Source organism: Magallana gigas, chromosome 6 (genome assembly GCF_963853765.1).
Source record: "Magallana gigas chromosome 6, xbMagGiga1.1, whole genome shotgun sequence".
In the NCBI taxonomy this organism is placed as follows: domain Eukaryota; kingdom Metazoa; phylum Mollusca; class Bivalvia; order Ostreida; family Ostreidae; genus Magallana; species Magallana gigas.
Window position 1 is genome coordinate 14,411,876 of NC_088858.1, and position 13,994 is coordinate 14,425,869.

Here is a 13,994-nt window from a genome sequence, read left to right on the forward strand (position 1 = left end):
GATTTGTTAACGGTGTGTACCAAATGAAAATGACCGTGCGTTGTTTTCTTAAAGGTTTTATTTACTTTTTTGATAAATAATACAAATATGTGGTATTTGTTTAATATTATACAAATATCACTGAACTTTTTCAATGACCCGGTCAAAGAATAGTTATAAAGAAATGAAGTTCTTTATAATGGGAGGTGTGAACAGTTTCGTAACAGTCTTGTACAATGATCTTCAAGCGTCTTTGATAAACTGCTGACAAAAGTTCACTGTTTCATCATCGCCATCATTTTCTGCCTCTGTCAGAATCAGCTATAAAATTAAAAGTAAAGGATATACAATATGAAAATGTCAATGAGAAACAGTTTCTATAGGCTCTCCCTTCTGCTCAGATCTATCAATGTACATTATTAATGACAATATAACAATGCATAAATTCTACATACTACTGTAGTATCTGATTCACAATAAAATACATGTACATGTATTGATAAATCTATATAAAACAGAATTTCATCAACTCAAAATACCATACAATGAAGTATTAAATTAAATTCTGGAGAAGGTAGAACTTTGACCTTGGATGATACCAGTACCTGGATGAGTTCTGAGTCTTTGTCTGGACTTTCCCGCAGGATGCTGAGCAGACATCTCCGGGAGACGGAGCGGAGGAGGAGAGGCTGGGGGCGCTCCGACCGGACGGCCAACAGAACATCCACCAGTCGATGCTTGGCCAGTCTGTAACAGGAACATTGTTATCTAGATTAGTTTTAAATTAAAGACAACTTTTAGTACTGAATATCAAATTTTGTTCATTTTGTTTAAGTTTTGAACTTTCGTTATGAAATAAAAACGCTTTTAGTCTAATATCATAAAATGCAATAGATAAAGTAAATGTTGAATGAAAACCTGAAGGGAACCTGGAATTTCACATGTTGATAATTGTATATACATGTATATTATGGCAATCTAAAGGACTTTCAATGACCTTCCCCTAAACAACCAGTAACAGCATTTTAACCTAATGAGTAGTAAAGATCATTTCAACCTGATAACCAGACAGGTCATTCTGACCTGTCATTTTGACCCGAGGACAGTAATAAGTTAGATCTGCTGATGTCAAATCCTTAGAAGTTGATTCTTTATAATGATATTTGATATTCCCCTTAGTTTGTGAAGATTTGATGAAAAAAAATATATAAATGGTACAGTAGTAAGTGCTATGGAATATTCACCCCCCCCCCCAAAAAAAAAAAATTCACTCCTAAAACGTTGAGATTGGGTATGCAGAATCTTCCGCAAAGAGTAAGCTCTAACTACCATATTTTAATTTAATATACCAACCAAAAACCATTAAGTTCTTCGAAGCCAGAAAACAACTTCTTGGTTGTAATAACCTACTTTGGGTTAGTCTTCATAAGGATGATAGCTCTCATCAGCATTATGAGGGGGTCTGGTGAAGAGGTCTTCTTTATCAGGTCATCTGTCAGTCTGGAGAAGCTCTTGGTAACCTCATCATTTCCTCCATCATTCTGAAAGGAAGACTAAGAGAGTGTACCAGGGATCTAAAGTCTGAGTTATGTATCGTATACAACAACTCTATGCTTTCATTTAAACAACGAAGAATTAAGTCTTGAGATAAATGTGCTCCATCTTATATCAATCAACCACAATTAAATTAGATTAATATGCAGATCAGATTGAAAAGTAAATGAAATAATAGTTTTCATTAGGCCAATGGGAGGAGTTACTGTTTGAGTGACATATGTATCTAAATACTCACCAGCAGAGTCTTGTACAGACTGAAGACATGTTGTACATCACTGGATTGTCTGTAAAGGTTAAGGTCAGAAATAAGATATAACGGTACAAAAACATGGAGTTTAAATAAAGCTGATAATTATTAACCTTTTAAAAAGATAAGATGTAAGTACAAGTAGATGAATAGTATTTAAAATCTCTTCAATTGTTCCACTTACAATGATTTATCTTGAAGTAGATTTGCAATATATTCCTTCAATTCACCACTTAGAGATTCCTAAAAAATTAAAATAAGACATAAAATATGTCTGTCATTCAATTCACATACAAATATATACTATGTATAATATCTTCATTTCTCTTTTTAGCATAGTTAATCCAGATTCTTACCAGAGTTCTTTCCCCTGAGAGTAACTGAGCAGCAGTCAGCTGTTTTACACACCAAGTTCTCAAGTCTTCGGATAACTCTATGGTGACAAGGCAAAAGTCTATATAAGCTATATGTATATCCAAAATCATTACCAAACAAAACATCTGATTATTTAAAAACTACTCTAAACCAACTTTTATTTGTGTTGGCATTATTTCACATTATCAGTACTGGTTTCTGATAGCTTATTTTCATGGTCTAATTTTTTATTAAACAAATCTTTAATACATTAAAGACTGTTTCCTGGCAAGGAAAATTTCACTATATTGATGTTATTTAAAACTTTGCATAGATTTTCTGGCCTACTGATAAAGGTTGTCTCGACCATAAAAGTTGCTTTCTGCAAGTACCTTCTGCTGACATCAGCCATGTCAAGTAGCGGGCCTCTATCTTGTGGAGAGCCTGAACTCGCTCAGACTCCGCCTCCAGCTCTGATTGACAGTGAACAGAGGAGACCAGAGAGCACCAGTTGCCTAATTTACCTAAAACAAAATTCCATGTACATGTATTACATACATTTTTACTGTAAACATCAAACACAAAAATAAATGTCTTGTTTGAAAATTTCAGGATCTTTTCCATCTTAGATGTACATATACAGACAGCTGACCTGGGTTGATGAGCAATGCTCTTTGTGCACTCAGTAAGGCGTTATTTTTGGTGTCCTTTGACACATGTTTGCCGTCCAGTAGTTGTCCCATGGCGACCTCTGTCATCAATTCCTACAGAGTAAAAATTGAATTGTGTTTGAGATCCATATTTCTAACAAAAAGTCTAGAAACTACTGAAGAATAGTAATGAAAAGCAAGGAATATCGGTAAATGCATTTCTTGCTGAACCAAAAAATAATATATGGAACAAGACATTAACTGTATTTCACATTATGAAAGTGTCTTATATAGTGTTAGGGTTTCAAAAATCAATCAAATTATCAAACAGAGTCTGAATGGTTTTAACCTGACACTTGGGCTCCAGACTCATCGCTGCCTGCATACACATCGCTGCAGTGGAGGGTTTGTTACCATGGTGATGTCTGAGCTGTAACCTTGATAAAAGCCTCCAGAGTTTATATTTATCTGGAAACCAGTGGATACATTTTTCTAGGAATGATTTTGCAAGCTCCCAGTTTTCTTCTAGAAGACCATGTTGAAGGACAGTGAAATATATTCCAGAGTTGTCCATCTCTGTCCCGACCAGTTCCTGAAGGACAGCATGGGTCAAGGTCACATCGCGAGACTTCAGACCAAGGGCACAAAGAGCCTCAAGTCCATGGCGAGAGGCAGGCTGCAGCTGGGAACTGTTTCAATATACAAATATTGGCAGGATTAAAGATTGAAAATCCAAAAACCTTTCAATCTATTTGATTAAAGGTAATTCTTTTTAAAATGTTCATCATCATGTTATAAACCCTATTAGACATATCATTTTTTGTAAAATATTTTATAATAAATGACCAAATATAAGATTAAAATTTCCAACCTTTGAAAGAGAGAAGCTTTGGCTCCATCTATGTCTCCAAACTTATAAGCCACCATCCCCAAAGCAGCGTGAATCTGTGAACTATCTGTGTCATTGGTGCTGACCTCTAGGGCTTTGTCATAAGCTGTCAAAATTCAGTACCACTTTGAAAAACCAAAAACAATATCATATATCATGACAAAACGCTGTATCTATAGGATAAAACAAAACTTTCACTCCTGGACATTAGGATCATGTGATAGAGACCTTGGTAGCTCTCTGTGTACTGCTGAGACTTGTAGAAGGCTAGGCCCATGTGACACAGATCCTGCAGAGAGTCCAGTTCTCCAAACTTTGTGTACAGAGTTACCGCACCAGAGTAGTCCCCGAGTTTGCTATTAATATCCAAAGAAACATCATCAATTCCTGTTACATTGTAACTATTTAAACAACCCAAAGAAACATCATCAATTCCTGTTACATTGTAACTATTTAAACAACGTAGATTGGACAAAAATATGGTACATGTTCCAGTAGTTTCAAAATAGCATGATGAAAGAAAACCGACAGACGATAAAAAACTCTTTTTGAGTGGAGGTTATCAGTTTCCATCAGAAACAAAGGACCTACCACAGTACTCTGGCCAGGTTGAGTTTGACGTGGTTCAGGAGAATGTCACTCGGCTCCAGTAGATTAATAGACCTGTAAAACAGAGGTGAAAAATCATCCACAAGACCTTCCATAAACATCCATTTAATTTATCAAATAAATTTATCACAATTTTAGCATCAACATCATCTAAAATTATTGAGTAAAATATTTGTTACAGATATGTAAGATGACAGTGTAAACTAGATGTAAATGTGATACCTGATGAAGGCCGTCTTTGCTGATCTGTAAAGTTCCTGTTGTTCCATCAGCAGCCCATACATGTTGTATGCACAAGGGTTTGTCTTCACAAGGTCTATCGAAACACACAATCACACAATAACTTTATTTCCTATAAAACTTAAGGTTGCATTATAGAAAACAATCATCATATTATGGCTATAAGAACATGAACACTATAGACGGTTTTTACCCAGATATCTGGCCAGAGCGTCGGAGGCGGCCGGAATGGCCGCCATCTGGTGAATGGCGTAGCGGTACATCTCCGTGCTGTGCTTGGCTTTGTCCTTGAGTAAGGTACACACCCAGTGGGCGTACCCCATGGAACCCTCAACCTGTAGGGGAAGACATCAACTCTTGGTACTGGGGTTTATTTTATATAATTCATAAAAATTAGAAGATGAAAGTGGGAGGTACTCAATGAGATTTAAATATACAAACATGGGGAGATAACTCTGTAGTGTGTCGGAACAAATCCATAGCATCATCATCTCCCACTGTTTCTGCAATCATGGCCTACAATAAAAAAAATCAATGACTGTCAGCAATGGTATGAATGACTTCCTCTAATTCAAAAATTCTTACTATGGAATCTAAAACAATTTTTTTTCTAAAAGCATTATTATCTTATAGAACATTTTAAATGCATGTATCCTGGGTCTCTCATATTACATGTACATGTAATTTTGATAAAAGAATATAATTCAATCTTTATGGAAAATATATGCTTTGCCCTTTTGGCCACTGATCCTGGGATTACAGAGTAGAAACAGTCAGGTACCAGTATTTTAAAAATAAAATGTCTTGTACTGTGATCATAGAAAACTACAATGTGTATCAAGTTCTACAAACCTGACCAATCCAACAGGACACATAGTTTGGGTCCAAACTCTGGGCCTTTTTGAAAGCTTCATGAGCTAACTGAAACAAAAACACAATATATTGAAGCTCTCAAATACAACTTTAAACAGCTGACAAACATTTCCTCCCTTCTAACAAACAGACTGGCACCATATGCCTTCTCCAGACCTGTGTATTATTACCAGACAGTGAAGCATTAACCATACAAATAAATACATGATTGATCTGCTCTGCAGACACATTCCTCCACAGTGACATATTGATGTTTGAGTTAAGTTTTTCCAAATTCACAGTCCATGCATGTCAGTGCACACTATAGATAAAAAGCAGATTTACCTGTATGTTTCCTTTTTCAAGATAAAGTGTTGCTAGGTTTGTCCATGCTACCACATTCTAGAAACAGATAAAACTCACTCATCAAAGGGAAAAAAATTGCAATTAAATATAGATATTATAAAGAAATAAATTAAAATTGCCATATATCTTACATCAACTTACTTCAGATTCTGCTTGTATAGACTTGATAAAACAGTGCTGCCCAAGTGATGGTTTATTCAGACCTGGTAAGAGAAAATTAAACGCATGAAATCGTCTTTCATCTACATGTTTACGTTTTTGGGTATTCTTCTCATGCGGTGGGAGGGAGATGTTATAATATAATCATTTATTTCTTCTAATATCTCACCCGAGTGACAATAAACAAGACCGAGTGTGTTCCAGATCTGATGATTGGCAGGCTCCAGGGACAACCCCTTCTTAAGGGCCTCTGCTGACTTCTCGGCCACACCCACTGCATTCTCATCCTCCGAGTGCAGGCTCTGCTGATACAGATTGAACCCCAGATCATGCCACAGCTGAGCACATTCCGGTAACAGCTTTAGAGCTCTCCCATAGCACCTATTCATTAGAGAGAGAAAACATACCTGGTATTCCTATCTGATCTGATGAGCATTCTTAAAAAACAGTATACATTATATTTGTTGAAATGTTTTCTACCTGGCTCCAAGCTGTAGAGTCTGTTGTAAGTTGAGTTCACAACTGTTTTCTGAGTCTTTGGATTTGTACAAATTTTCAGGCACTACAAAACTGCAAAAGAGCGCAGAGCTGTCATCTTTACTTTCCCAGAACATATTGTATGATAATACTGTACTTTGCATACAGGTTAATACAGTATGTGTACTTTTGGAACCAACACCACTTGTTCACTGATGCTACTGACCTGAAGTTTTTTGTTGGGAGGGGGTGAATGATTGTGCAGGAGTCACCCATCAACTTCCAGAGGCAGGACAAATCAGGCCTGTGGCACACTGCCCTGTAAGTTAAAGCACCAAGGTTTACAGTTACATGTATTTTACAATATACTGTTATAAAACAGCACAATATAAAAACTTTTAGTTTTACTGTAGTACAAGCATTACATGTATATAACTCTGTAGATTACAGTGCATATACTATAAAATAGCAGCATAACAGTAAAGTTTTACTGTATTTCAAAAACTCTCAAAAATACTTGCACAAAATTATGATACTGTAAAAACAAAAACACAACATAATTTAATATATTTCACAAGTCTGCAAAGTAGCAGTAAAGGTGTGACACTACTGTTAAGTCAAGAACAACAACTCTAGCAATATTTTTACAGAGTTTAGAAATGATCATCTAAACAAAGTTAGAGTTTATAAGTAAATGAATCAGATACATGTACCTAGTAAGACATTGAAGAGCATCCTGACAGTTCAGCTTGGCACGCCCATTAAAGCCCTGAGAGAGGTGATGCTTGGCCTGCAGTACATACGTCTCCCCGAGACCTAGGAAAAACACAAAACAGGTATGTACGTAAAATCTAAGATTTATCCTCTTAACTCTATATCTATATAGAAATAAGCTTCATCGTCCATCCTTTTAAATTAAAATATACTCAATGTAGCTTTAGACTGTATATTTTTTATATCTATTGCTGTCACCTTTCAGAGCTGGTACGTAATTGGGCGAGCCCTCCAGTATCTGCTTGTAATCATCTACAGCCTCACTCAGCACCCTTAAGGTCTGCTTAATGCAAGCAATCCTGGAATGCCAATATACATGTCATTCTGGTGTGATGTTATGAACTTGTGACAAGACCAAATGTCTTAAACATGTTAAGAAGTCAACCAATTTGTTAACTATCATTTAAAGCTCATAGCAAACCACTTACATGAACAGACTGTACAAAGATTTCGGATTCAACTGAAACAAAAAAGGATTACCGGTATATCTACTTTGTGTAAACATTTCATTGAAAACAAATAAAAAAATCAATGATTTCTCAAAATTTATACCTCTGTTACTGTATTGATGGATTAAGTTAAAATCCTTCATTAGAATCCTTCAAATTTGTTGGTTATTAATTAAATATATATTTTAATAAAATAGTTCAAAATAACGGAGAACATCATATCATTTTACAATAATATTTTCTAACTTGATATTTTACCTCTGAAGCTTTTATGAAGGCCTTGAGGGCAGCATTGTAGCTTCCTCTCTTATAGTAGGCCTCAGCCAAACACTCAAACACATGCCTGAAAAGAAAAACTATGCATCAATTACAGTCCTACAAATCATAATCCCTGTGTAGACTTGTTAACTGCATCTGTTTTTGAGATAAGACTTACGGGTCTTTAGGATCGGCCCTCAGAGCCGACTGGAAGCTGGAGATGGCCGCTGATATTGTGTCATGTTTGACCTGGTGAAGACCCAACCTCAGCCACGCCCACTTACAGCTGTCAATAGAGAGAAAACTAATCTTGTAAACTTGATGATAATGAAAACATAGTTACATACATGTACATATCATTAATGAATAACATGGAAATATCAGTAGACTAACGAAAGAGCACTTACCATCCAGCACTAGCACTGCTTGTCACAGACAATAACAATTGATAGGCATCCTCCTACAAAATAAAGAGTATTTATATAAATATAAATCCATACATGTACACACACATTCTGAATGCCAACAAGGCCCCACAATATTTTAAAAAGTATTTCTTCACCTCTTCCCCCAGTTCAGTCATTAGATCACATAGTGCCTCGCCAGCTTTATCATTATTCCTGTCCAGGTCGAACGCTTTCTGATAGCAGCGCTTTCCTTTCCCCTTGTCTTTTTGTATCTCAGTGTAAAACCTCCCCAAGTACTCAAACGGCTCACTGCTGTAGGGGTCGAGTTTGGCAGACTACAAATGTACATGAACAGTAAAAGTTAATAAAAGAAGTTGTACAATACTGTAAGTTTCTAATCAAACAAGAATTAATATCTGCAAACAAAATCAAAAGAAGCATCCATCTCAGATTTTAAAATCTTGCTTTTTTCTGACAGTTATGAATTTTATATTCTCATGAATTGAAAGAAAATGGTGGATTCAAAATGGCAGATTTGATAGGTTTCTGAATTACCATGAAATTTTCACATATACTATAGATGATTTGCTTACCTTTAGTAGAGCAGTGTAGCATGTTTGGAGGTTGTTTGACAGTGAACTGTTGTCGTACCACAGAGACTTGGCATACATCAGGTGGTACTCACTGCTTGTACTGACCTTCTTCATCAGCTCACAAAATCTACAACCAATGTCAACTAACATTATAACGTACCGGTAAGAGTGAGCTTTGTCACAAAATATCAGAGTCACAACAAATGTTAATATTAAAATAAGTAACACCTACATGACAGCTGACTTGGTGAATTCTGCCTGATAAAACTTGACATGTCCCTCCAAGGCCATTCTATTCTCACCATCATCCAGCTTACCAATTATCTCCTATGGAAAAGAAATATAGACATATAGTATACAAATATCGGCATTTCGATGTCAGTGCAGCTGAACTCTGGAACAGTCTTCCCGCAGTTTTAAGACTCGAAGAAAATCTGACCAGTTTTAAAAAGTCACTCAAGACACATCTTTTTAAATTAGCGTCTTATAATTGACCCTTTTATCAGTTTAAATAGATCGTCAGTCTTTAATCTGTGCTGAAAATGTTTTATGAATATTTTAAAAACTGTTTAGCCTATTTTCTATATGTAAACCTCTTTTTATAGATTTATATGCCTATAATAACTCAATTTTATTTGTGTATGCTCATTGTGTAGTTTTAACTTATTATGTAAAGCGCTTTAGAGTAATTTTATTATATTTCGCGCTATATAAATGTCATAATAATAATAATAATATTTGTGTAGTTTTAAAACAGAGAATGTATATAAATCACATTTTCTGTATTGAAAACAAACTAGACATTTTAAGTTTATGGACCAGTTATGTAAAGCATTTCATGTCAATTTCTTATGCTAGAGAATGTGTTTATGACTTACTGCATGTTAAAAGAAGAATTATAAAATCCCTAACAATACAATGTATTCCAATTCATATAAAATCAGGCTTACCTCTGTTTCCTCTACTCTGTTCAACTTCAGCAAAATATGCCCTTGCAGAGATAAAACTGTTGGACTTGATATTTCTGTACACAGCTAAAAGACAGAAATTGAGGAATTATTTCTGTTTCCTGTCAAACTGCATTTATAAAGTAAACATATTTTTAAAATTTTCTCCTAAAGTGTTAAAATGAACCACAAAAAGGACTGAACTGATGATACTTGTATTAAATTTTTTTTAATTTATGAATGTTGTTCAATCTGTATATTTGATTGTTTCTATACATGTTTGTTCTTGACAAATGCAAAACAGTAATAAACTAGTAGACTAATTGTTCTCGAACAATTAGAGGTCTTTCCACCTCATTGTTTTATGTTTAAAATAAGATTGATTCAATACAATGAAGTATTTTTTCTGCATTACTTCATATAAAAGTGTCAAACGATTAAGTTTGCAAATTTTTATTGCTTGACCTTGACCTTTGACCTTTATGTCATTTTGATCTGACAAGGTAGACGATTCAATACCAAGTGATCCGATGTATCTATGATTATTGATTCAAAAGTTATTTGTGTTTTTATTGAATGTTCGAAATTTTTAGGGCCAATAGCAGCTAGAAAGAGACTTTGGACCCTGTCGGTATGAATAGATTGAAGAAGCGTCTAAGTGTACTGAATACATTAGTAAAAGTTTCAAGTCTCTATCTTTAACGGTTAATGAGGAGTAGCGATAACAAGCGTTTTGTACAATAGGGGCAATAACTCTATAATTGTAATATGGAAAGGGTCAAAGGGTTATATTTTAAAATGTCTTACGATGTCCTACTTCATCCATGAAAAAGTTTTTCTCTACCTCCCTAAACAAAAGAGATCTAAAAACTCATTAATTAAGAGATTTCCAAATGACCTTGACCTTTAACCTTTATGTTATTTTGTTCGGCTAAGGTAGACGCTTCAATCCCAAGTGGTCCGAAGTCTCTATGACAAATAATAAAAAGGTTGGAAGTGCTTTTATAGAAATGTAAATACTTTCAGGGGCAATAACTACTAGAAAGGGGCCTCAAATCCTTTCGGTATGAATAGATTGGAGAAACCTCTAAGTGTACTGAAGACATTGGTAAAAGTTCCAAGTTTCTATCTCTTATGGTTTCAGAGGAGTAGCGATAACAAGCTTTTCGTACACAAGGGCAATAACTTTGTAAGTTCTGGGAGTAATCGAGCAAAGGGTCATTTGGTACCATAACTTTTAATGGCCAATCACATAAAGAAAACATTGCTTCAATATCTCTTAAAACAAAAAAGCTGTCCCTGGAAAAAAAGAGAAGAAAAAAAATAATAAACTAGTAGACTAATTGTTCTCGAACAATTAGAGGTCTTTCCACTTCATTGTTTTTTATGTTTGAAATAAGATTGCTTCAATAGAATAAATTATTTTTTCTGCGTTACTTCATAAAAAAGTGTTCAACGATTAAGTTTGCAATTTTTTTTTTTTGCTTAACCTTGACCTTTGACCTTTATGTCATTTTCATCTGACAAGGTAGACGCTTCAATACCAAGTGGTCCGATGTATATATGATTATTGATTCAAAAGTTTTTTGTGTTTTTTATTGAATGTTCGAAACTTTCAGGGGCAATAACTGCTAGAACGGGACTTTGGACCCTGCCGGTAAGAATAGACTGAAGAAGCGTCTCAATATACTGAATACTTTAGTAAAAGTTTCAAGCATCTATTTCCAACGGTTAATTAGGAGTAGCGATAACAAGCATTTTGTACAATAGGGGCAATAACTCTATAATTGTTACATGGTAAGGGTCAAAGGGTTATATTTTGAAATGTCTTAAGATGTCCTACTACATCCATGAAAAAGTTTTTCTCTACCATCCTAAACATTAGAGATCTAAAAACTCATTAATTAAGAGATTTCCAAATGACCTTGACCTTTGACCTTTATATCATTTGGTTCATCTAAGGTAGACGCTTCAATCCAAAGTGGTCTGAAGTCTGTATGATAAGTAATAAAAAAGTTGGAAGTGATTTTATAGAAATGTAAAAACTTTCAGGGGCAATAACTACTAGCAGGGGGGCTCAGATCATTTCGGTATGAATAGATTGAAAAACCCTCTAAGTGTACTAAAGACATTGGTAAAAGTTCCAAGTTTCTATCTCTTATGGTTTCAGAGGAGTAGCGATAACAAGCTTTTCGTACAAAAGGGGCAATAACTCTGTAACTATTTAAAAGAAAGAGCCAAGGGGATATATTTTAAAATGTCTTAAGATGTCCTATTACATCCATGAAAAAGTTTTTCTTTACTACACTAAACAAAAGAGATCTAAAAACTCATTAATTAAGAGATTTTCAGATGACCTTGACCTTTGACCTTTATGTAATTTTGTTCGGCCAAGGTAGACGCTTCCATCCCAAGTAGTCCGAAGTCTCTATGATAAATAATAAAAAAGTTGGAAGGGATTTTATGGAAATTCAACTACTTTCAGGGGCAATAACTACTAGAAGGGGGTCTCGGATCCTTTCGGTGTTAGTGGATTGAAGAACCCTCTAAGTGTACTGAAGACATTGGTAAAAGTTTCAAGTCTCTATCTCTAATGGTTTCAGAGGAGTAGCGATAACAAGCTTTTCGTACACAAGGGCAATAACTTTGTAAGTTCTGGGAGTTATCAAGCAAAGGGTCATTTGGTACCATAACTTTTAATGGCCAATCACATAAAGAAAAAATTGTTTCAATATCTCTTGAAATAAAAAAGCTGTCCCTGGAAAAAAAGAGAAGAAAAAAAATAAGAATAATAATAAAAAACATAAGAAAAACAAAAGGTCTTTCACCTGAAAGGTGGAAAGACCTAACTAGTAGACTAATTGTTCACGGAACAATTAGAGGCCTTTCCACCTTCCATAATGATTCAAAAAAATTCCCGAAAATGTTGATCATTATTGAGTAATTAGAGAAAAATCAATTTACGAAGAAAAAAAAAGTAAAAAAAAAAAGGGGTTCCGCACAGTGGTATCGATCCGAGTACCCTTAGATTCGTAGGCGAGAGTGTTGCCACTACGCTATTTCGCTTGTTATCTGATCGAAGGTAAAACTTGTTGAGTTGTGTAGTGAATTTGGATGATGATAGAAAGAAGAGATGAAGCGTTCTTCTGTCCATCTAAAATTGATACCCAACGCTGAGGAACCTTTAGAATAGATAGGGGCTTAGCGATTGGTTGGGAGGGCAGTATTTGTTCACCAGTTCATTCATAAAAATCAGTGCTGCTTGTAAACAATGTGGCCGGATAGCGTTGACTAAGAAATCAACAGGCCAGGTCAAACTCTGGTCGCCGGCGGGTATTTGAAGGTGTGGGAACGTCACTTTTGCTCAGCTGATGCGAATTCTCCCTGTGATTTGAAATGCACGTGCTTAGAAATCGATTAACTGTCATGCATTCGTGGATTACAAGTACGGAAAATCGGAACTGAATTGAGGCCAGTCATGTATTTCAGCCAAGTCGGGAAATAAACAAACTGAAAGAAAATGTAAATTTAATTCATCTAAAATCGGGGTCTGGGAAGGAAGAGTTATCTTTCGTTGCACTTCAACACAAGTCGTCACAGGTTGCCGATAGAAATGTAAACACAGATTTTCAGTGAAATTTGAGCGTGAATTTATTAGATACAAATATCGAAGCGTTGAAATTTCGTTTCTCGGGATGATGGTTCGATGCCGCTGAGGTAGATAACTTTCTTCAATAGGGTTCATTTCGTTTGAAATTTGGCAGGCAATTAGATTCAGGTGTGAGTAACAGTCCCATGAATTTTCGCCAAGTTCTACAGAGTTTTACTGGAGCTGGAATTTTTATTTGGAGGCGTAGTCTAAAACGCGGTCTGGAGTCAAATGGCAGGCAGTGTTTCACCTTTTTAAAAAATTCTGACAAACGGTTGTAACACTTTTTTAGGTTTTATTTTAAAAAGGAATATTAAATTTCAAGTTCAAATAACGAGGGTCATGTTCATATAAGAATTCAATCCTTGTATAAAAGAAGGGGGGGGGGGGGCAAATTGTTCATATAACTGAATCTGATATATATGTTGCATACACTTATTACTCATTAGTTCTAAGAGGTCAAAGATCAAGGTCAGGTCAAAGGTCAAAGGTCAAGGTCAAACCTAAAAATAAGGGGGGGGGGTGTTGGTTGTTTTAA

The 13,994-nt window shown here is 35.3% G+C and overlaps 1 protein-coding gene across 1 annotated transcript in view; it reads right to left on the reverse strand.

Annotated features, from left to right (window-relative positions):
• Positions 1 to 40: 40 nt before the first annotated feature.
• Positions 41 to 13,994, reverse strand: part of LOC105344506 (tetratricopeptide repeat protein 37) — a 31,137-nt gene continuing 17,183 nt past the window's right edge. The window contains exons 12-42 of the mRNA XM_011452290.4: positions 9,811 to 9,894; positions 9,093 to 9,187; positions 8,861 to 8,987; positions 8,423 to 8,602; positions 8,268 to 8,320; positions 8,039 to 8,146; positions 7,861 to 7,945; positions 7,582 to 7,613; positions 7,352 to 7,452; positions 7,093 to 7,195; positions 6,606 to 6,698; positions 6,383 to 6,472; positions 6,072 to 6,283; positions 5,885 to 5,946; positions 5,723 to 5,779; positions 5,378 to 5,446; positions 4,967 to 5,041; positions 4,719 to 4,860; positions 4,508 to 4,601; positions 4,268 to 4,339; positions 3,905 to 4,032; positions 3,659 to 3,782; positions 3,137 to 3,476; positions 2,790 to 2,901; positions 2,530 to 2,661; positions 2,140 to 2,216; positions 1,968 to 2,026; positions 1,772 to 1,820; positions 1,390 to 1,520; positions 585 to 726; positions 41 to 300 (exon numbers count right to left, since the gene is read on the reverse strand). Of these exons, the coding sequence (XP_011450592.3) occupies positions 223 to 300; positions 585 to 726; positions 1,390 to 1,520; positions 1,772 to 1,820; positions 1,968 to 2,026; positions 2,140 to 2,216; positions 2,530 to 2,661; positions 2,790 to 2,901; positions 3,137 to 3,476; positions 3,659 to 3,782; positions 3,905 to 4,032; positions 4,268 to 4,339; positions 4,508 to 4,601; positions 4,719 to 4,860; positions 4,967 to 5,041; positions 5,378 to 5,446; positions 5,723 to 5,779; positions 5,885 to 5,946; positions 6,072 to 6,283; positions 6,383 to 6,472; positions 6,606 to 6,698; positions 7,093 to 7,195; positions 7,352 to 7,452; positions 7,582 to 7,613; positions 7,861 to 7,945; positions 8,039 to 8,146; positions 8,268 to 8,320; positions 8,423 to 8,602; positions 8,861 to 8,987; positions 9,093 to 9,187; positions 9,811 to 9,894 (3,306 nt within the window). The 3' untranslated portion in view covers positions 41 to 222. The remainder of the gene's footprint in view (positions 301 to 584; positions 727 to 1,389; positions 1,521 to 1,771; positions 1,821 to 1,967; positions 2,027 to 2,139; positions 2,217 to 2,529; positions 2,662 to 2,789; positions 2,902 to 3,136; positions 3,477 to 3,658; positions 3,783 to 3,904; positions 4,033 to 4,267; positions 4,340 to 4,507; positions 4,602 to 4,718; positions 4,861 to 4,966; positions 5,042 to 5,377; positions 5,447 to 5,722; positions 5,780 to 5,884; positions 5,947 to 6,071; positions 6,284 to 6,382; positions 6,473 to 6,605; positions 6,699 to 7,092; positions 7,196 to 7,351; positions 7,453 to 7,581; positions 7,614 to 7,860; positions 7,946 to 8,038; positions 8,147 to 8,267; positions 8,321 to 8,422; positions 8,603 to 8,860; positions 8,988 to 9,092; positions 9,188 to 9,810; positions 9,895 to 13,994) is intronic.